Source organism: Argiope bruennichi, chromosome 5 (genome assembly GCF_947563725.1).
Source record: "Argiope bruennichi chromosome 5, qqArgBrue1.1, whole genome shotgun sequence".
NCBI lineage: Eukaryota > Metazoa > Arthropoda > Arachnida > Araneae > Araneidae > Argiope > Argiope bruennichi.
Window position 1 is genome coordinate 66,366,541 of NC_079155.1, and position 23,130 is coordinate 66,389,670.

The 23,130-nt window shown below is 29.5% G+C and overlaps 1 protein-coding gene across 1 annotated transcript; it reads left to right on the plus strand.

The window, feature by feature from the left end:
• Positions 1-8,981: 8,981 nt before the first annotated feature.
• On the plus strand, positions 8,982-17,654 carry LOC129968529 (transcription activator BRG1-like). The gene is made up of 2 exons (XM_056082514.1): positions 8,982-9,234; positions 12,918-17,654. Exon 2 carries the CDS (start codon positions 12,954-12,956, stop codon positions 17,478-17,480), a length of 4,527 nt encoding a protein of 1,508 aa, XP_055938489.1. The 5' UTR covers positions 8,982-9,234; positions 12,918-12,953; the 3' UTR covers positions 17,481-17,654.
• Positions 17,655-23,130: the final 5,476 nt, after the last annotated feature.

The following is a 23,130-nucleotide window of genomic DNA, read 5'->3' on the forward strand; positions in this document are numbered from 1 at the left end:
AAAATCTGCTGTTTGGATATATCAAATTTCTATGGTTTCTGTCACATGTTGTGCTTATGATGTTTCTCATGAACTGTATGAAATGCACATATAAATATTGTAAATGCAAGTTTTATGCCAATACAAATATTGCATAAAACTGAATATGTACATTCCATTTCTTTAAGAAACTGCAAGTGAATATTTGATGTACGCTTCGGGAAAACATGACGTGTTGAAAATCTTTATTCGAAAGAAAATCTGTTGCTCTTACGTAACGTACTTTATAAGAAACTGTACAGCATAAAGAATACACAGACTGAAGATAAACTCACAGGAGATTTGCAGAGAATTTCAAAAGCAAAATAGGATTTACTTCGTTGTTTGCTTTTGGTCCAGAAACAATGTGTCATTTTTCTGTGACAGTAGCAACATTTCAATACTGTTTGTTTTCAGTAAAACATTCCATCGTGATTATTCCTGGTCAAAGAGATAAACAGAAAGATTTGTTTGGAATAACAGGATTGTCATGCGGTTCTATTAGAAACAGAATAAGCCACTTTCATTCATGAAAATACCTAAAGTTACCAGGTGATGGAATTTTAGATTTAAATTTGTCACCTACTATCATCATTTCCAGAAACCTGGAATATAAGATTTTAAAATATTCTGTAAATCTCATTTCTTTTAATTTTTTAAGATGGTTATTATGAATTGGTAGTAAAGTCTCTGCTTACATTGGTAGAATAACCGAAATGAATTAAGTACCGACCGATGTGCCATAGTGTTACTAATATCGATATCAATCAAGTAATAAACAGTAAATGACACATTTTGTTAAATCATAATCCTTTTTTATTTACTCTAATGATGAATCATTAAGGATTCAAAGGTATCGCTAAGTTAAAGAATGTCTGCTTTTGAAATACTTTATATATATAATTTCAATGTGGCTTTTCAAAGTGGCGAAGCATCATATTTAATGTAAAGAATTTTTTTGATTTCGTAAAATAGGGAATTCAAGATTACACTAATCGAACAAAATAGTTCCGAACAATTTTCAACACGCAGTTTCATTATTTTAAATCCTCATTTGTCTCTACTATCACTAAACGCTGTTAATGCCCTTTTTTTATCATCTCCAAGTAGTCTCTCAGAGCTTAAAATACTTTCAATTCAATAAACGAATTCTGATACTGGCATAGCTTTTTAACAATTTGCATGCAGTTCTCTTTACTTTACAACTTTATTAGCACAAACTATTGCATGATATTTCCTCGATATTATTCGATATTCTAAATTTTGGACAATATCAAGAATATATTGTAACAATGTCTTTGAACGTTTTGTATGAATAGGGAGGAAAAATGAAGTAAAAAAATTGGAAAGGTTTTGTTTATAAGTCCTCCTTTTGAAATTGAAGATCAAACAATAAGACTAATGATTCTAGATTTCATATCTTTTCCTTTTCCAAAAACAAACATGCATTATCAATTATAAAATTGCAAAGTGATTTTTTTAATTTACAATGAAGTAAGTTGCAACTATAAACATATATAGATTATGAAAAAAATTGTTATTCAATCTAACCTTCAAAAGTATTGAATATACATTTTCATTTTTTTTTATTATATTTGTATCCTTAAAGCGGCTACTCCGCCCTGCCACGAGTCACAGGAAAAACTTGAATCATTGGACACTGCATCGCAACAGCAACACTGGCGGGAACTATGATTAAATTCTAAAGGCCATCACCGGCCAAAGTACAACCATTTTGGGAAGTACGTACCTTCATTGATGGGAGAATCCGACCCTCCCCCCCCCACCTTTTTCTATACCAACAAGGGTGGCAAGAACTAACCACCATACCGGAAGCTTCTCCTCATAAATTACGAGGTGCCCACCAGCGGGAGTTATATTTGTAAACATGAATTTTTAGGGGAGGTCCATTCTGAGGATTGTAAGGTTCGATTCTCATCATGTGCAAGCTAAATTTAAATTGCAATAAGAAATCAAAAGAATTGTGACAAAAAGAAACAAATTACTCTCTCAAAGATACTGATAGATGTTTGCACGTTTAACATATTTATTTAAACTTCAACACGGTATAAGACAGGAACGGTATAAGACAGAATATTAGGAGCGGGTGGAAGCAGTAGATTTTAGAACAAATCCAACCTTCTTTTATTGCATGAACAGAAAACATTACTAAAATAGGCAATCTTACGAGCACATAGATTGCATTGAATGCTATTTTCCTGAAGTATTTCTTTCCGATCTCTTTTCTCTTCGATAACTCCTCTTTAAGTAGAATAGGAATGATGAGCCTAAGGCACCTGTTGACTTGTGCTCTTTTCTGGCTTCAACCCCTTCCAGTTTCTTCTTTTTTCCTTCTTTCTTATTCCCTTGAGGATAAGCTAAGAGCATTCCATGAGAGGCTGCCGTCTTTTTGCAAATAGCTTCTAACAGATAACAAAAAGCATCACGTTTTCACCATATGAGATGGCCTGGATAGTTTGTTTCATGATTTGAATGAATCGGCATCCTTTATGTCCTATTTTTTCCAAAACTGCACTTAGGTTAGGTTAATCAAATTGCATTTGCTTTCCAAAACCTACAATTTCAAAATTATTAGAAAAAAACCTACGACAGGGAGATTTTGTAGGTTTGTCTGTTTTATATATCCGAAGTATATCCAACAGAAAATATCGCAGCTATCAAAAACTTAAATCTCGATAAATCACCATGCTCTATAACAAAAAGAACATTTTTGAAATTATATTTTTATGCCTGCCTTGGAGCACGCTAATTCAAAATCAAAATTCGTTATGTGAATTAAATTTTATATGTGGTATTTACACGAATTGCTTACATTTCTTACAAATTGTGGAGGAATCAGAAAATAATATATGCGTACATATTAGCATATTAACTCAAAATGAAGATGTATGAAATGCTCTGTTAATAGAATTGATATCTGTATCAAATTTTGAATCAAATCAGTCAACGGCTCGGTGGTCTATCGGTTTGACTATTAGGCTTATGTATAAGTGATATCTCAACAACACAGAGAGAAGCTAGATGGTCATAATATAGTACATGTTATTTATCCCTATTAACACGAGATGTTGTGAGATATCTCCACGATGTTGTCCAGCATTCTGAATGCCGGCCAACATCATGTAAATATCGTAATAAAGTTGTTGGGCATTTTTTTCTGATAGAAATTATAATAATGTATAATTTTGTGATAAAATATTTGCATTAAACATCTTTTTGATATTCAAAACTCGATCATTTAAAAATACAATTAATTAAATAAATCTTGTATATCATTTCAGTAACAACAGATTTATAATAAATGTTGGATTCAAACGGTCAAAGGAAGAGATACAGATTGTACAGTAAATTTCCATTTCTATACTAGACAGCTAACATAAAACACATCATATTGTGCAAACTTGAGACTCGTAGAAACAACACTCCATCTGGTTTTGTTTTATTTTGATTATTTGATTATTTTGTTTTATTTGATAAAAAGGTTTTCAAGCTTTATAAAGCAGTGTAATTTTTCTATGAATGTGAGCCGTAAATTCTCATTATACGAATTATGATAATCAATCTCTAACTTGGCATAAGTGTCATGTTTCTTTATTTGCTGACAGTTTTAATAATAAATAAAAAGCTTTTGCTTTCTTTAATATATATTTATTTACACATAAAACGAATTGTTCAAAAATCCATCATCATAAGATATTCTTTTTAAAATTAAGGTATAAATTCTTGAAGGTATAAATCCACACAATAGATGATCTTTAAGGTATGAATACTTTTGGGGTCCAGACGTCGAAAATGTATCCATTTATTTGGAAAACACCTTTCAGTGACGGAATCGATCGAATTTTTTTTTTTTTTTTCCTTACTTCCGTTTTCCAAAGTATGGAAGGTATTATCCGCTGCCTTTGATGCGAATGGAATGCGAAACTTTGTCATTTTTGATGTGTTTTTTTCTGCCTTGCGAATATAGAATAGATAACCAAACTGGAGATCCTTTTGTGCCTGCTGCACTTTCTTCAGCACATAAGGATTGTCCAGTCTATGCATTTCCTTTAAGTTCATATATGTATGTTTATTTATTTATTTATATTTCTTCGTGCAACTTCAATGGATTCCCCTCTTCTTTATTTAGCCTATTTTTGAAAAATGCTACTTTTTTGTATTCTGTTCCATTGAATGCTTTCTGAAACAGGACTACCTTAGTAAATACAAGTTCAATTCTTCTGCCTTTTTATTGTAATTCTTCTATTTTTATCTGCCTATATATTGAAGCACTTTACGCTACTTTAATAAGTAACAAAAGATTGAAATAGAATGAAGCCAGTGTAAGTAGTCAACTCAAACCTTTATTGAATACTCTAATAAACTTGTCATGCCAGAGAACATTTTGCATAATATTAGCGTATAATAGTTACGAAATATTAACTTTTGATGTGAATATAGTATTTTTACTGAATCTGCCGTGTCATCCTTGGCATTTTTTTGGCAATTAATCCCTGACGTGTAGTTAATAGTATCCGAAAATCAAATTTGTGCTTAGAACAAGTTTTCTCAGTCGATTGAAAAGAAGATTTGACACAAAACTTCACACATTATCACAAAATTCCTTGATTAATCTGATAAATTTAAGTCACTGCGTTTTCGAATTATCGTGTTTACATGTTTCTGAAAATACAGACCGACACAGACAACCCATTGTTAGCTTTGGCATTACATTATGGATGTTAAATCTAATAACTGAAACTTATCCTTCTAGCTGTCTTCGTTTTGTGTTAACTTATATTCGAGCACCCATACAGACTGATTTCCTGAGATTTTACTACAAATTAGACTACATACAAAATTTGATCTTGCCTTTTGATTTATAGGATTCACAATCAGTCTGACTGAGCAGAATAATTTCAAAAAATATTATATTTGGGAATCGGAACGATCTAGCATACGGAGACTCAAAATCACGAATCGAATTTTTTTTTTGACGATTATAATAATATTGCTTTGTAATCTTCATCAACAACAAAGTGGGAAAGGAGCAAAGTATATGATCTTAAAGCATTATTTATTGAAGTAAATCCAACATAGATGAAGTAAAAGAACATAGAATATAGTTGAATAAAATTTCAGCGAAAAGAAGAGGAGAAAGAAAATGCTCTCCGAAACATTGTTGCACATTATTGTTATAGCCTTAATTCAACTGGAAACTTTCTTAGGAACAACAAGGCGAATTTTACATTTCAATGAGACATTGGCCGGTATTATTATTTGCAAAAATATGATTATTTGTCTTTCGAATGTGCCTATGTTAGCAATAGATAAAACGATATTAGTAAAGTATGCGATTATCTGTGTACATTTCCAAAATTAATACAAAATCATTCTTGTGTGCAGCTTTTAATCTACAGGTCACTCAGCAGCTACTTCAAAATTCTTATTTATTTATTTTCTTATTAATTTTGTAATATTTTCAGTCTTTCTCTAAAGTTTAACCATATGCAATTGCATCTAAAACAAACCTTAAATGTGTCCTTTAATCCGAGTTTAGATATGAAAACCTGTAGAATTGCTGTTGTCAATACAAGTAATAAAACGTAAAGTAAAAGTATGAACTGTGTGTTCATGGAAAAATTCCTTATTGCTCATAGCAAAATACTTTTAGACGGGAAGTATTGGAATTATTAAACTCATCTCTAATTATAAAAAAAAATCATAAACTGTTAATCTTCTCTATGTTCTATTACATTGTAATGTTTATATACTGGCTTTCTGTAATTTGCCCCTTGCGACATGCATTATACAAAAATCATACGAAATGCTTCACAGGATAAACCGTTAAATTCAGAACTTCTAAATTTGGCATATATTATTTTTTAAGTAATAGGTGTTCATTAAGAAAGCCTTTTCTGAAATTTCAAATAAATTTTTAATTAATTACCATATGAAATTTTTATATTTTTATTCAATAACTCAGTAAATTATCATGCAAAAAATTATGCCATTTTAAAATTTGAAAAATTGCCTTTTATTAATACTAATTATAAACTTTTCAACAATACAAAGTATTATTATTGCTAAAATGCAAAGAGATTATTACTTTCTTCCATTAAGCATTTTTTTTAAAAAAAAATTAAGAGAAGTTATTTAAACATTCGCTGTTAAGAGAATTTTGAAGTGAAATATTTTTCTTTATAATTTCACGAGCTGACTGAATTTTTTAACTATTTTTTTTCAGAAGTTGCACTTCCAAATTATGTGCTTTTTTTCCATTAATTAAGGATGTCGGTAAAAAAAATTACTTGTTCCACAGTTATTTCAGATGTATTGATAAACCAGAAAAAATGATTTATCTCCGAAACTTTCACACATATTTTTTTTAATAAAAGTGTTATTTCTTCTTCCTACTAAATAAAAATCATAAACTTTTGGCAACCCTAGATCTGCAAGAATATTCAGATTTTTATTTTCTGTGTCCTATCCATAAATAACTTAAATTTCGCAATGTAGTGGGAAAAACTGAATATGAATTTCGGAAGCTTTTCTTCTTTTGACAAATTGTAAAGAAAATTCGGGATAAAACTAAAATTTCGATAAGATTATATACCGATTTTCATTAATCTGCTATTGCGGGGGATTTTTAATTGCTCTGTTTACATGTAAATACATAGACCGGAAAACAGTCAACACCTAGGAGCATTTGATTCAAAAATTAATGCAGATCTTTAAACCGTGTATCAAATTATATGAATTTAGAAGTTATTGTATTCTCTTTCAATCGGACAGACAGACACAACACAGTATCAAAGTTTAAATTTCATTCAAAATTTGATTTAAATCTACCAATTTTATATAAAATTATAGTGTTCACAGACAAAAAAAAAATCCAAAGACGTTTATTCGGACTCAGAGACGTCTAAAATTTGGAGAGTCATCAAAATCTAGAGTTCGAATCGTTTGACGATTATGATCCTGTGGTGGTAACATCATAAGCCAGATAACAACCTCCGGAGAAGAGTGTATTGTCTAGTGGCTTTGTTACTCGGCTATGAACCCTAACGTTGCGAGTTGGAACCCCAACCCGCACATTGGTGACCCTGGTTCTGAACAACCGCATCCTTCATTCAGCTGTCGTGGCTCCAACTACCGACAGCAACCACTCACACACGCTCGCCGTCGCCCGCCATAACACTTGGCGCGATATCAATGTTCGTCGCTCGTCGTAATGCCTGGCGCGATAATCACGTTCGTCGCTCGCCATAACTGACGCGATAAACTCTACCTACTCACTGGTGGGGGACTATTGTGGTGGTAACATCATAAGCCAGATAACAACTTCCGGAGAAGAGTGTACACTTTTATCTAGTGGCTTTGTTACTCGGCTATGAACCCTAACGTTGCGAGTTCGAACCTCAACCCGCATAATCCTTTCACTCTGTGCGCTTCGTAAGCGAACGAGAGAGAGAGAAAACACTGTCGCTTTTATTTGAGTGATTGACATATTCGTATTTTACCATAATTTTGTTTACATAATAGACTCTTTCTGTATATTGTGCCATGCAACATCTATAATGCAAACAAATTGTGCCTCTTAAAGGTTTATTTATTTTTCGATGTGATTTGAACGACTTCTAAACAACCAATTTTTTTTATCTAGAAATTCAAAATTGGACGCACATATACTTATTGTGTAATAGCTGCTCAATTATAAAGCGTTTTCAGAGTTTCAATTGAATTAATTAAAATTTAATGGAAATAATAACAATTTTCATTAACAGCTTTGTAAAATATCATCGCACAAAAATTTTGTTACACTACTTTAAATTCAAAAAATAAATCTTTCAGTAACATAAATTTTATTTCAATGCAGTGATTTTCTTCTATTTTATTAGTTTTTAAAATTATATTTTGGTATTTTTTATATTTACTTTTCATTGCTTTAGCAATAGCTTTTTTAACACGCATGTTACAAAGATATAATTTTGTCCTTATTGTTGTTATATAATTAAAAGTAAAGTGCAAACTCCTTTAAGTTTTTTGTTTTTTTCCAAGCTGGGATAAATAACATTTGAAGAACATTTTCAGACCTGGTCACTTGTAGCAAAGATTTATTAACCACATTTGTAATTAAACATTTATATACTCTGACGAAACAGTTTCACATAGTTTACATTCAGTTCATTCTAAGTGATTTATTATATATTGAATTAAAAATACAGGTATCACAAATTCACTAAAGTAAAATATTTGTGCAAAATTTCAATATATGTATCATTTATTCAATCATAAATTTTTAACCTAAAATTTATAATTGAATATTAGAATACTAGGTGGCACCACGTGCTATTTTAATATAAAATGAAGATATTTTTTTCGAATGTAAAATATTCCAACTACATAAATTTAAAAACAAGTTAAACTTCAATTTTTCGTTATTCATTCAGTTTATTCTGGTATTCAATTTATTATAACAATTAAACCTTAAAAAAAACTGTAATTCGTTTTTTGGTTTGTCCATTTTCTTATTTTGAAAGTTTCCCATACCATGAATGCTGATGCAATATCATTTTTTAAGACAAAAAAATTAAACTAGAACAACATTTTAACAGCATTCCATTTCCAAAGAATTTGGTGTAAAAACTTGATTATTTATATGCATAGCATAAAGTACCATTTGTAATTGAAGTAATTGTAAGACTACACATGCGTCATTAAACTTCTACGATTACGATTCATCGATGCGCAAGCGTTGGGGGAGAGATTAAGATACATTGAAATAATTCGATTTTGTTATAATTTGTGAAATAAGAGTGAATTTATTTTTTAAAAAATATATTTTAAGATCAATCATATATTTAATGAATCTTTTTAATAACAAACTTTTCTTTTTGAATAGACCGAGAGAAAGTATCTTGACACGAATTCTCTGTGATCTGATAAAGCGCGCACTCTTAGCCCATCGTGCTTCTAGCAACACTTTCTAAATTTTTTTACATTATTCTCATTTGATATATTTTCTGCGGGAAAATACAATATATTTGTTTGTAAACATATGCATCTTTAATTGTGTTCATATTTGGAAAAACATCAGAAGCACCTGTTGTTTTTTTCTTGTAAAGGTAGTTCTGTACGAAACGGATATATGCCGATGACGCTTTGTTGATGGAGGCTACCGAACTTGTTCCGTGCAAGTTTAGAGCAGTTAAGGTAAACAGCTTTTTCATTATTTGAAAGAAAATTGTATAAGGTTCTGAAAATCAAGTGTTTATATGTAAGTAAATTCTGAATGTATATTTATAACGATTTTGAGGGTGTCGCATTATCAATGAAGTGGTGATATTCGTACATTGTACGCAAGCAAGAAACAGATATGATAGACGCCGGAATTTAGAACAGTTTATATAAAAAAAAAAATAATGTAGAAAATTCCCTCCAAACAATTGGAATTTTTGTTAGCATTGATTATAATGTCTTTATACTTTTTGACTATCAAAATAATAATTAAATAATCCAAAATATTTAGGATGCAATTTTTTTCAATGACAGCATTATGAAATAATCCATAACTAGTTAATATAACGAAAAAGCAATAAGTGCTATGTTTTTAAAATATTTGGGTTCTAATATGTCATGTTTTCCTTAATCGGCAGTTGAATGCACTTCATGGGTTTTACCTCATCGTTCCGTTTTTATTTCGTTTTGTGTAGCTTTTCTACTTGCTAATTACTTAGTTAACAGTTTTGTAACATTATTAAATTTCTTGAAATGTTTCTAAAGGTATGTTATTAATATAATGGCTTCCAAAATTTGTGTATCCTTTCTTTCTTTTTGTTTGAAGAAAATTAACTTTATTGACTGATTTGCCAATTTTAATAATAATAAAATCAGGAACATATTAAATACATTGATAGACAAATGTTCTTTTAACCAAATTACTTCCAGTTTCATCTTGCAATTTTCAGTTTCTCATGAGAAAAAAAAAATCTGTTGCAGTTTCTGGGAAATGCTGATTGATTTTTAAAGATATATCTTGTTTATCAATCTGACTGAATACTTCTCTAGATTTGCACTTATTTTATTGGAAAAATTTGAGTGACCAGACATCCTAGATTTTTCTCAAATTTGAATTAAGTACTCTTATGGTATCCTAAAATTTGCGTGCAAGTTAGCTGTTACTATTAAACAAAATAATGCAATTTTTTAAATTCTAAGTAAAAGTTAAATAAATATTAACCATTCCGACTATTTCTCTAAAGTATCCAATTGTTTGAAATAAGTTGATACTATCTGATTTTCAATGTTTTGTTAACAAAGCATTGTCAAATATATATAAAACATTATCAACACATATAAAGTAAAATCCAATATATAAAGCAGAGAAACTTAATTCTCAAGTTTTATTATTACTATTGGTAGCAAATTGTTTCCGCTGAAAAAGGAAATAAATTGGATTTAAATTATTGAAAAATTTTCCTAACTTTATTGCATAAAATAAGATCATTCTGTAAATTTGTTTCTGAGTGTTTTGCTTATATATTTTTTAGAAATTTTTCATTAATCCTTTTCTTCTGATTTCCCGGATTAAATTGAGTTTAGAATATCTTCTAGTAAGAAAATCTATTCATACATGTAAAAATTACTCTTTATGCAATTTATCAATGTCATATTTTTATTTTCTTATAATGTATTGACTTTTATTTTATATGTGTGTTTCTTAATGTATTTTAATCCCATGTTAGGTTTGTTTTTTTTTTTCAATTGTTATTAAAATTATCAGTATAGTTTGTCATAATCGAGAAATAATCATCAGTCTTTTTTTTTTTTTTTTTAAATCATTTGCTTCATTCTCTCATAGTTTCTATTGTCACTTTTTCTATCAGTAGCAATGTTGAGTTTGATTAAGAGATGATGATCCTGCGTATATTGACAGTTTTTTATAAACCTGTTGCTTGCAACACTGTAAAATCTGATTTTGATGTCCCTGAAACCAACTCAGGGACTTAATTTTTGCTGTTTGACCCACAATTCAGAAAATGAAACAAATAATTGGGAATTATATCTGAAACTTTATTGTATTCATTTATTTAATAATAGCAAACATAGCTCAATAATTTTCCGTTTCTTTTGCTGAAGAACATATGCATTAATTTAAAACATTATTTCTAAGCTTAAATTCATTTTAGAAACTAATTATTGATCATATTAAGTAATAATCATTAAAATCTATTTATGATTTGCATTTGTAAAATATTTCTGATCATTCTATCTTAAAATTGATTTTTAAAAAAGTTCAGAATGATATATACTGATTTTCACATTTTATTACTTACAATGTATGTGTACTAAAAAATTTCCAAAGTTTATGAGTGTAAAATGTAAATATTAGTATTAAAATAAGTTATAATCCTCTTCACTAAAGTCATCTAGCAATGAAGGATATATTGAAAAAAGTGTATATTTATTATCTTAATGGCTCATTGACATGAAGCGGTATTCCAATTTAGAAGATATGCAATAAAGTTTTCATATTTTTGTTTTTTCTGTTAAATTATTTGAAATATTTTTATTATTTTTTTTACTTTGGTATAGCTAAGTACTAAATGAAATCTAAAATTATTAAATTTATACTTTGGAATTCTCAATTTTAATTAAAAATTATTTTTAAAATAATGTCGAAGATTCTAATTTAATTTTAATCACATTGTTTTTCTTTAGAATATTTTTGTGTCATTTAGAAATAATAATTTTAATTCTAAAGCATTAAGTTTTACTGATAGTTGAATAATGTATTGTTAGAACTATAGAATCCGACATATTATACATATTTTAAATGTTAATTTCTTGCAATAACATTCATACTTTTGGATAATATAATATTTATTTATATTTAGTTTATAATCTTGGCTCTAAAATATTGAAATTTAAACTGTTGTTTCTAAAGTGATTCTGTTCATAAAATTTTATTGTGATATCTTGTATTAGAATTTTGAATGTATCCCAGCACTATATTCATTTTTAATTTTGTTATTTATATTAAGTCATATTTTGATGATTTACAAATGTGTTTAAATACTTAACTAAAGTTTTCTCTAGCAACTTTGTGTAACAGCCTAAATTTAAATCCCCCCTCAGCATCTTCTAATTTAAAATTAGAAGATGCTGAGGGATTGCAGATAAAATACAGTTTGTCTTTTTGGGAGAAAACAATACTAAATTATCATCAGTCAAATAAATATTTTATGCATTCCAATGTTACTTTTTTTAAAAACTTAAACTGCTTAATTATATGCATCCAGTCTTATTATTGAAAAGTTAAATGCTTGAATACAATCTATTAGCATATCATTTGTTCAAAAAAAATTTATGGTTTTTTTTTCCCCCAAAATATTAAAAATGGATTATTTACTGTCATTTCTTTTTACACTAAAATATATAAGCTTTTTGTAATGTTTCATTTTGTGTCAATTCTTAGAACATCCCATGTTCAAACCCAGCTGATGACAGGTGTTTTTTTTTTTTTTTTTTTTTTTTTTTTTTTTGCTGCTTGAAATATATTTGTTTATATAATGTATATAATGTTTTTGTTTTTTTTAAATCTATATTAAAACAATGATATAAGAAAGTATACAGATTGTTTAAATTTAAAATACACATAAATTTTTAACTTTCTATTTCTCTACAAGGATTATGTACCCCTGCCTCTTATATTTATTTCTTTTTAATTTCATTGAAATATTAAGGAATTTCAATAAATTTATTTTTAAAAAAACTTATATCCTATAATGTTTGTTCATATTCAAATTACTAAAATATACTAGCATTTAAATTTTGCTTATCATTCATTCATATTAATGTGTTGAATATTTACTATGATTATGTCTTTCTCTTAGGCTGTGACTTCCTTGTAATAATAGATTTTAGTGAAAATGTCCAATAAGGAACCACCCATGGGTGTGCCAGTTGGTAATATGCAGCCTCAGCAGCAACCACAACACCAGCATCCTTCACAACAGACACCTCCTCAGCATATGATGCCTCAGCAGCCTTATCCTCAGGAACAACAGCTTTCTCAAAATTATGTTCCTTCATCCAATTATCATCAACAGGGATCATACTCTACCCCAAGTGCTCAAGGGCACATGCCTTCTGGACCAAGTCCTATGCCTCAAAGTATGGAAGTGAATGAGCAACCTCACCATCCACATCCTGGATATGTAAGTGGTCCCATGAATGGATCACAGGGTTCACCTCATCCTGAAAATAATGCAGTACCACCACCTGTGTGTAGTCCCATGCCGAATCAGGGACCTTCAACAGCTAATCAGAAACCATCACTGTTAACAAGTGCCCAAATAACCCAGTTAAGAGCTCAAATAATGGCTTACAGATTACTTGCTCGGAATCAGCCTATACCAGAAAGTATAATTATGGCTATTCAATGCAAAAGACCTATGCAAAACCAAGTAGCTTATACTCAAAGACCTCCAGGAGCACCATCTCCTGGTCAACCTATTCGAGCCCCTATGCCTCAGTCCCAGCCTCCTACACAGAATATGAATAATAACATTATGCCACAGCAAATGCCACCTTCACAACCTATGCATCCTCATATAAATCAACCAACTATGCCTCCACCTCAACAACAACAAGCTCCACCTACTCAAGTACCACCACCACAGCAGCAGCCAATCAGTGCACCACAATCTGCACCCCCAATGCCTTTGCAGGGACCACAAGCCAGGCCACAAGGTCCTCCAAATGCCCAAGGTGTTCATTTGCCTTCTATGATGCAACTTCAACAACAGAAACAAAATAGAATAACTCCAGTTGCCAAACCTCAAGGCTTAGATCCATTGGAAATAATTAAAGAACGAGAAAACAGATTAGTTCAACGGGTAGCATTGCGCATTCAAGAATTATCCTCTTTACCTGGTGATCTTTCTGAAGATATCCGTGTTAAAGTCATGAGTGAACTTATTGGCTTGCGCTTGCTCAACTTTCAGAGACAACTTAGACAAGAAGTGGTCAGCTGTATGCGGCGGGATTCGACTTTAGAAACAGCATTATATCCTAAATTATACAAGCGTACGAAACGTCATGGATTAAGAGAGGCTAGAATAACAGAAAAATTAGAAAAACAACAAAAATTGGAGCAAGAGCGCAAAAGGCGTCAGAAACATCAAGAATACCTCAATGCTGTTCTGCAACATGCTAAAGACTTCAAAGAATTTCATCGTAATACTATGGGCAAGATAGGGAAAGTAAATAAAGCTGTAGTAACTTATCATGCTAATACAGAACGAGAGCAGAAAAAAGAACAGGAAAGAATAGACAAAGAGCGTATGAAACGTCTTATGGCAGAAGATGAAGAAGGGTATCGAAAGCTTATTGATCAAAAGAAAGATAAACGTTTGGCATTTTTACTTTCTCAGACTGATGAATATATTCACAATCTCACAGACATGGTCATGCAACATAAAATAGAACAAAAGAGAAAACAGAAAGCAAAGAGGAAAGAAAAGAAAAAGAAGAAGAAACAACTAGTTGAAAATCCAGATACAAATGATTCTTTGCAAGAAGGGCTTATTGATGAGTCTTCCCAGCAAAGTGACCTCAGAGTTAATGTGATTGAAACTGCAACTGGAAAAACTCTGACTGGAACTAATGCACCTCTTGCAAGTCAGTTGGATGCTTGGTTAGAAATGCATCCAGGTTATGAAGTTGCACCTCGAGAAGCCAGTGATGATGATGAAGAAGGTGATGAAGATTCTTCTGATTCAGATGAAGAAGAAGAGCTACTTAAGCCACTAAAAACAAAACCTATAGAAATTACAGGTGAAGAAGCTAAACAAGCACTTAGCTCTGCCACAGCAGAAGATGACGAATACATGAATGCTGGTGGGTACCAGAATTATTATAATATTGCTCATGCTATATCAGAAGAGGTTAAAGAGCAAGCTACTTTAATGGTAAATGGTAAACTTAAAGAATATCAAGTTAAAGGATTAGAATGGCTTGTTTCTTTATATAATAATAACTTAAATGGAATTCTTGCTGATGAAATGGGTTTGGGTAAAACAGTCCAAACTATTGCTCTGATTACATATTTAATAGAAAAGAAAAGAGTTCATGGTCCTTATCTCATTATTGTACCTCTGTCTACTTTATCAAATTGGATGCTGGAGTTTGATCGATGGGCACCAACTGTAATAAAGCATGCTTATAAAGGATCTCCAAATATAAGGAGACAAATAGCCAGCAGTTTAAAAGCAACCAAATTTAATGTTGTGTTAACTACATATGAGTATGTAATAAAAGATAAGGCAGTACTTGCAAAAGTTCGTTGGAAATACATGATAATTGATGAAGGTCACAGAATGAAGAATCAGCACTGCAAACTTACTCAGATTTTGAATACACATTATACTGCTCCACACAGATTATTATTAACTGGAACACCTTTGCAGAATAAACTTCCAGAATTGTGGGCCCTTTTAAATTTTTTGTTGCCTAGTATTTTTAAATGTTGTAATACTTTTGAGCAATGGTTTAATGCTCCTTTTGCAACAACTGGTGAGAAAGTTGAATTGAACGAGGAAGAAACCATTTTGATTATTCGACGTCTTCATAAAGTTTTACGTCCTTTCTTGTTAAGACGTCTGAAGAAAGAAGTAGAATCTCAGCTACCCGAGAAAGTTGAGTATGTTGTCAAGTGTGATATGTCAGCTTTGCAACGTGTGCTATACAGGCATATGCAGACAAAAGGGGTTTTGTTGACTGATGGCTCTGAGAAGGACAAAAAAGGCAAAGGAGGTGCTAAAACTCTCATGAATTCTATTATGCAGCTGAGAAAAATTTGTAATCATCCTTTTATGTTTCAAAATATTGAAGAAGCTTGTGCTGAGCATATGGGGTTATCTAATTCAATGTTATCTGGACCTGATTTATACAGGGCTTCTGGAAAATTTGAATTATTGGATCGTATTTTGCCTAAGCTCCGTAAAACTGGACATCGTGTATTGCTCTTCTGTCAAATGACAACTTTGATGACTATAATGGAGGATTATTTAGGCTACAGAGGGCATCCTTATCTTAGACTTGATGGTACAACTAAGGCAGAAGATAGAGGTCATCTTTTAGAATTATTTAATGATGCTAATTCTCCATACTTCTTATTTTTATTAAGTACTAGAGCTGGTGGCTTGGGTTTGAATCTCCAAGCAGCTGATACAGTAGTAATATTTGATTCTGATTGGAATCCACAGCAAGATTTACAAGCCCAAGATAGAGCTCATCGTATTGGTCAACAAAACGAAGTGCGGGTATTGAGATTAGTTACAGTCAATTCTGTTGAAGAACGTATTCTTGCTGCAGCTAAGTATAAGTTGAATTTGGATGAGAAAGTTATTCAGGCAGGTATGTTTGATCAAAAATCTACTGGCACTGACAGACATCAGTTCCTTCAGGCCATTCTGGCTCAGAATGAAATTGATGAAGAAGAAGAAAATGAAGTACCTGATGATGAAACTATTAATCAAATGATAGCTAGAAATGAAGATGAATTTGAATTATTTCAAAAAATGGATATTGATCGTAGAAGAGAAGAGGCCAGAAATCCGAAACGTAAACCTCGTCTAATGGAAGAAGATGAATTGCCTGGTTGGTTAATCAAAGATGATGCTGAAGTTGAAAGACTGACAAATGAAGAAGAAGATGACAAGATCTTTGGTCGGGGTAATCGGCAGCGTAAAGAAGTGGATTATTCTGATTCTCTGACAGATAAGCAATGGCTGAAAGCTATTGAAGATGGCAATCTTGAGGAAATTGATACTGCTAAGCCTAAAAGGAAAGTAAAGGGTAGTTCTTCATCTTCAGGTAAAAAACGAAAGAAAGAAAAAGATTTAGATGATGGTGAACCCGAGAAGAAAAAGAGACGTGGTAGACCTCCAGTAGAAAAGATGCAACCTAATCCACCAAGATTAACTGTCCAAATGAAGAAACTGTTGGATATTGTGATTCATTATAAAGATAGTGATGGGAGAGTTCTTAGTGAAGCATTTATGCATTTGCCTTCTAAACGAGAATTACCAGATTATTATGAGGTTATTAAAAAACCGGTAGACTTGCGAAAAATAAAAAATCGTATTAAGGAGCATCGTTATCGTTCCTTGGATGATTTGGAAACAGATTTCATGCTTCTATGCACAAATGCCCAAACTTACAATGTTGAAGGTTCTTTAATTTATGAGGATTCTATTGTTCTACAATCTGTTTTCACCAGTGCCAGAGAACGACTAGAGAAGGATGGGGATTTATCTTTCACCGGTGGCGATTATGAAGGAGAAAGTGATATGTATGACGAACCAGAAGAGAAAATTCGTAAACGAAAACCAAGACAAGCTAGTAGTAGACGCTTCATTAGTGATGATGATGGATCAGATAGTGATAATTAATTCACTATATACATATTCATACAGCAAACTGACATTCTATTTAATGGCCCAAGTATTTTTAATTTTGATATGAAATTTCTACATAAAGCATCCAAGATGTGAAAATATGTGCACCACACAAAGTGATATTTTGGGTTTTGTAGCTTTCAAGTATTAAAGTCTTTATTTATTGGAGTATGTTATACTTTATCCCTTTTATGCATTCATCTTTATTCATACTATATATTTTATTTAAAATTTCACTTGTCTGATTAATTATATCGATGTTATTTAATATGTTGCTGTAATATCACTCATTTCAACAAAAATTTTAATAACAAATTAGTACATGTTTTTGTCATTAATATGCAATATTAAACATTTTGTTGTCTGAAACAAAAAGACTTTCTATAATAACATGCCTGAGAATGTTTTTTGTTTGAAAATAATTGGTCAATAAATTTTGTATTTTTTTTTTTTTTTCACAATTTTTATTTTTGCATAAACAGATATTAAATTGTTTTTCAAAAAAACTTATTAAATCATTATTTTTATTTCTGTTTATAAATATTTTTATAGACACTTGCATTATAATTCTATATGCTTTTTTGTTTTCTCATGACAATGGTACTTCCAATGGCAGACTTCTATCAATTATAATTAATTGTGCACTTCATAATGTAATAAAATTTTGTTTTACCTTCAATGTGTTGCATGTGTATAATTTCTGGAATCAAGTGACCATATTTTCTCTCCTTTTTGTGAAATAGTTTAGCATAGCCAATGCAAAAATTAAGTAATTTTAAGACTTGTTTTGCAATTAAATATTTTTAAATAGTATTGTTATTTTAAGAAAATGGTTTTTATTTCCAAATTTATTTTGAAAATCTACTAATTTTAAAAACAAGGACAAAATATTGGCTATCACATTCTAGTCTGACGTTTATATATCAGTTATGTAAATGTTTTGCAATGTTATATAGGAAAAAAGCTACTTATTTATCCGTTGGAGTGTAATATTTAGAGCCAACTATTGATATGTGTACAGTTATATATAAAAAAATAACTTGCTATCCCTACTCCAAAAACCAACATTGACAAAATTTATATTAATAATTAAATACCTTCATGCTTTAATTTTTTAAGACAATGTTAAAAATTCAGTTATTTAAAAAAATATATATTTTATGAAATAACCAAAGTGTGTAATTATTAGTTCCACCCATTGTCTACTAGATTAACTAATAGCAAGCAGCTTGTAAAATAAAATATATTTGTTTTGCAGCACACTTTCGTGAATAAAAATAAAATTTTTATTTTATTTTTTTATCACATTGTTTTAAAAATTGCTTATCAATTTAATATTTGATACTTTAATGTGAGATATTTAATTAACTTAATGTAATTGTTAAACTTAATGTTAGAAACTATTTACTTTATTATGCTTGTTGTTTGAGGCTTAAACAGATTAGCATTTATTGTTTTATGAAATAAATGCTAACTTTAGAGCACAGGTTTTAAATTCTGGTTTAACTGACTGTGTATGTTCGATTTTTTTCATAAAATGGACATTTAATAAAATAACAGCTTTTCACTATTACAGAGACAAAGAAAATTTTAGAAACTTACATTATGTGATAGTATATATTTATAACTGGAAGATTTCTGGTAGATTGTTAAATTTAATATATTAACCTGTTCAAAATGGCCTTTTTTTTTTTTTTAAATAGTGAAATGCAATGATATCCTTTCCATATATAATGCTCAATCTGTCTTGAATGGGTTAATCCAGCTACATCATTATGTGATACTTATGTTCTATTACTTCATCTGATTATTTATATAAAATAATCATTAAACAAATATAAAGATAAAAGACAGCTATGATCATATTTTTAAACTACTGAATAATAAACAAGTGGATTTGCATTTGAATCATTTCAAAACAATTGGCTTTTTCCCATCTTCATATTTTAAAAAAATGAATATTATGAAAAGTGAAAATTTTCATATTTTAAATGCTAATGAATTATAATTTTTAACTGTCATGGATAGAATAAAGGAAAATTAACTTTAAATTTGTACAAAGAAGTTCCTAAAAAAAGTTACCCATGAATTCAATTCAAATAGCTTATAGGTCAGTGGCAATTCTAATCAGAATGAAGAAAAGGGCTTAGTGAAAAATGTGAAGTTTTTGCTTTAGTTCAGTGTCTTAAGATTTTGAATTTTGTGAACACCTGACATGATTGTTTTCAATTAAAAAGAAGTGAAATATCATGCAAACTTATTTGTATAAGGTTTGAGGAATTAGTTTATTTTGGTGCTTGTAATCTTATGTCATTTGTGAACTTTTAGCTCAGTAACATGCCATTGACAAATTTTAGGTTTAACTGAAATTCATTGGTAAACATGATGAATAAATTAAGATATTTTTGGCAACTAACTGCAATGTGCATGACATCTTGGGTAATTAATTGCTACATACAGATATTACACATGTACCTTTATTTTTTAATAGTTTTGGGATGATTTTCATGCAGTCACCAAAATATTCAAAACATTTTATTTTTTACTTTACATTTTTTTTTTTTTTTTTTTTTTTGCTTGTGGTGTGTTATTCTTGTTTTAATTTTTATAAAAGGAATTTTAATTGAATATTTTAGATATTTTTATAAATAATCCATCTTTTTAAAAATTAGTTTTAAAAAGCATTTTCCTGGGGGGGGGATAAAAAACATTGTTTTCTGAAAAAGTAAGTTTTGTAATAAATCAATTTTGAAATTATATTTATTGGTAAAGAAATAACTTCTGTTATTTTAAATTAGTGAAAACAAATGTAACTGCTTTTGTATCCATGTGTATCTAAGAACTGAATTTTTAAAAAATCATAATGTTATTAAAAATGGGATTATCCTTTAAGAAATTATATTTTCTATTTGGCACAATTTTAATTATCTATAAAGAAATATCTTAGAAAATAAAATTAAACAGATTAATTTGTAAAGTATCTAAATTTGCTATATTAACAGTATGTGTTGAATGCAAATTTTCAAGAATTTAAGCTAATATTTGTAGTTAATCTGAAACATGATTTGTATAAATTAGTAGTTGATCAAAAATTGCCTATAAAAATGAATACAACAAAAATTCGACAAGTTTAAAAACTATGTATTTGAGTACAAAATTGTAAAATTTGGAGGATCATTTTTAATATTACTGATAATAATTCATATTTGAAATCCTGAATATTGGTATGAATAGGTAAATAAAATTCATGTGAGAAATTGTTATAAATAATTTCATTAATGTGTGATATAAAATAATTTAAATTGGCATATATTTTTCATAAAACTAATTGAATTTCAAAGGTACATGATAAGCTACAGCTTAACATATTTTGGGAATAAGCAGATAATTTTACTCAGCAATTGATCCTTTTTGAAATTTGCTTCGACTTTTTGATTAAAGCTTGGTTTAAATCAAGTTCATCTAATCCTGTGCCACTAATTTTCTTAACAAATTATGTGCTTTGTTAACATGAGAATTTCTACTACTTGAAAATGACAGAAACATATATCCATTTCATCAGATATCTGGAAAAGAAAATCAGGGAATTGTTAAAAATAAGAAACAATGAAAATCTGGGTGGCAAAATGAAAATAAATAAAACTATAGGAATGACTTTCCCTAAACTTTGTCACATGTGGATTAATAAAATTTTTACTACCCCATATAAAAATTGTGACTCTTGGATAAATCTGTGTACCCTATTAATGCTCAGATTTTTATTTTCCTTATCCCACACTTCACGGTTTTTGCTTTGTAATGTAGTGAAGAAAACAGAAATTGTTTTTGAACACTTTTTTATTTTCAAACAAGTGAAACAGAAATATAATTTTAATAACAAGGAGAAAAAAAGGATTTTTCTAAGTAAGTAAAAATAAGTGCATTTTTAATTTTCACGTTTGGATGCATGCAGATGTATAGACCAACAGAAGGTCATCTTTTGACAGATTTGGTTGTAAAATTGGATTCCAATCTACACTTTAGAGTTTAAAACTGCGTGTCAAGTGCCATCCATCGAGTTCTTTATATTTATTTAAATGTTATTGAGTTCACTTAATTTTGGACAGAAGCAAATTTCCTTTGAATAGATTTCATTCAAAAATTGATAGAAATCTACAACTTGTTGTGAAGACCTCATTAAATTTCAACTTTCTTTTTCAAAGCATTTTAAAATTATTTTGTTCAGAGCGGACATGCTTCTGAAACGTAGAGGTTCTTCAAAATCTTCTGATCGAATGTTTCAGCAATAATTGGTATGTATACTTCATGTAAAAATTTAATTTATCTTATGGTATATTATAAAGGACAATTCGAATTTTTTGCCGGAATTCACACTGAACATACAAAATATTTTAGAATCGTAAATTAACTAAAATGGAAAGTTTTTGTCAGTGTTCCCAGTTGATAATTCATGTTTATATGGCAACGAGGTGACTGGCTGTAATTAAAAAAATAATAATAATAAAAAGATTCCAGTAGTGTGATTCAACTGACAATATCATTACTGAATCTCAATCATTTGTATAATGTTAATTCGTTATTGTGTTGAGACGTCATTGGTGATTACACTTATATTTTAATATAAGTGTATAATATTATATATATATATATATTGATAATTTCCAAAAATAGATTACATTATTGCCCTGAAGTTTTAACTGTTTTCATTGTTTAATCAATTATGATTTTCTTTCATTGCAGAAAGTTAGAGAATATGGATTTTATTTGGTATCTGTGCAGTTTATGAGATGTATAAACAAGTGAAGTTACAATATTGTAAAAGTGGGAAAATAGTTGAATAGGAATTTATATTTTTAAAATAGTTGAATAGGATGTCATAGGATTAAATTCCATTAGAAAGTTTAGTGTAGATGAGTGAAATGTATCTAAGGCAATTAAAGTAGCATAAGTTGAATGTCCTGAAATTACACAGTATCATAGGTATGAAATTATATCTAAATGATTGAGCTGAAATGAAAGATTACCAATTCCTCGAGCATCGCCAAAAGAGACTAGCATACTATAAAGACCAAAAGTATTCAAACACGTTTGGGTTTACACATTTTTCTAAATTTCTCCACAAGTAAAATTATCTATTCTTTGATCTTGTAAACAATAGGCTTCTGACATTTTTTAGGAAAGATTCAGTCATGAAGAGATCAGCTTCAAATTGATAAAGAATATTATCTGGGATTACTCTATTTCAGAGAAAAATTGATAATGATTTGCATGTTTCATCAATAGTTTTTCTATTGTGTGCAACACTTACATGTATCTTCATAAAAAAAAGGAAATACATTCATGTAATTTAATAATAATAATTAAGTATAGATATTAATAGTATAGATATAGATACTAAGGAATATATAATATAAGTAATAGTAAGGATTTTTATAGATGTTCCAAATTATTTAATGCTTGTTTTTAACTTAAAACATGCTATATTTTCAAAGAATTAATATAACGCTTACAGTAACATAATTGCAGCAAAACATTATTTTAAAACTCAAAAGCAATTATTTCAAATATTCAATTATTCTGAAATAATTTTTTTAAATGTGCAAAACATATCATATATATGTTAATAATTTCAAAGCCAGGTAAT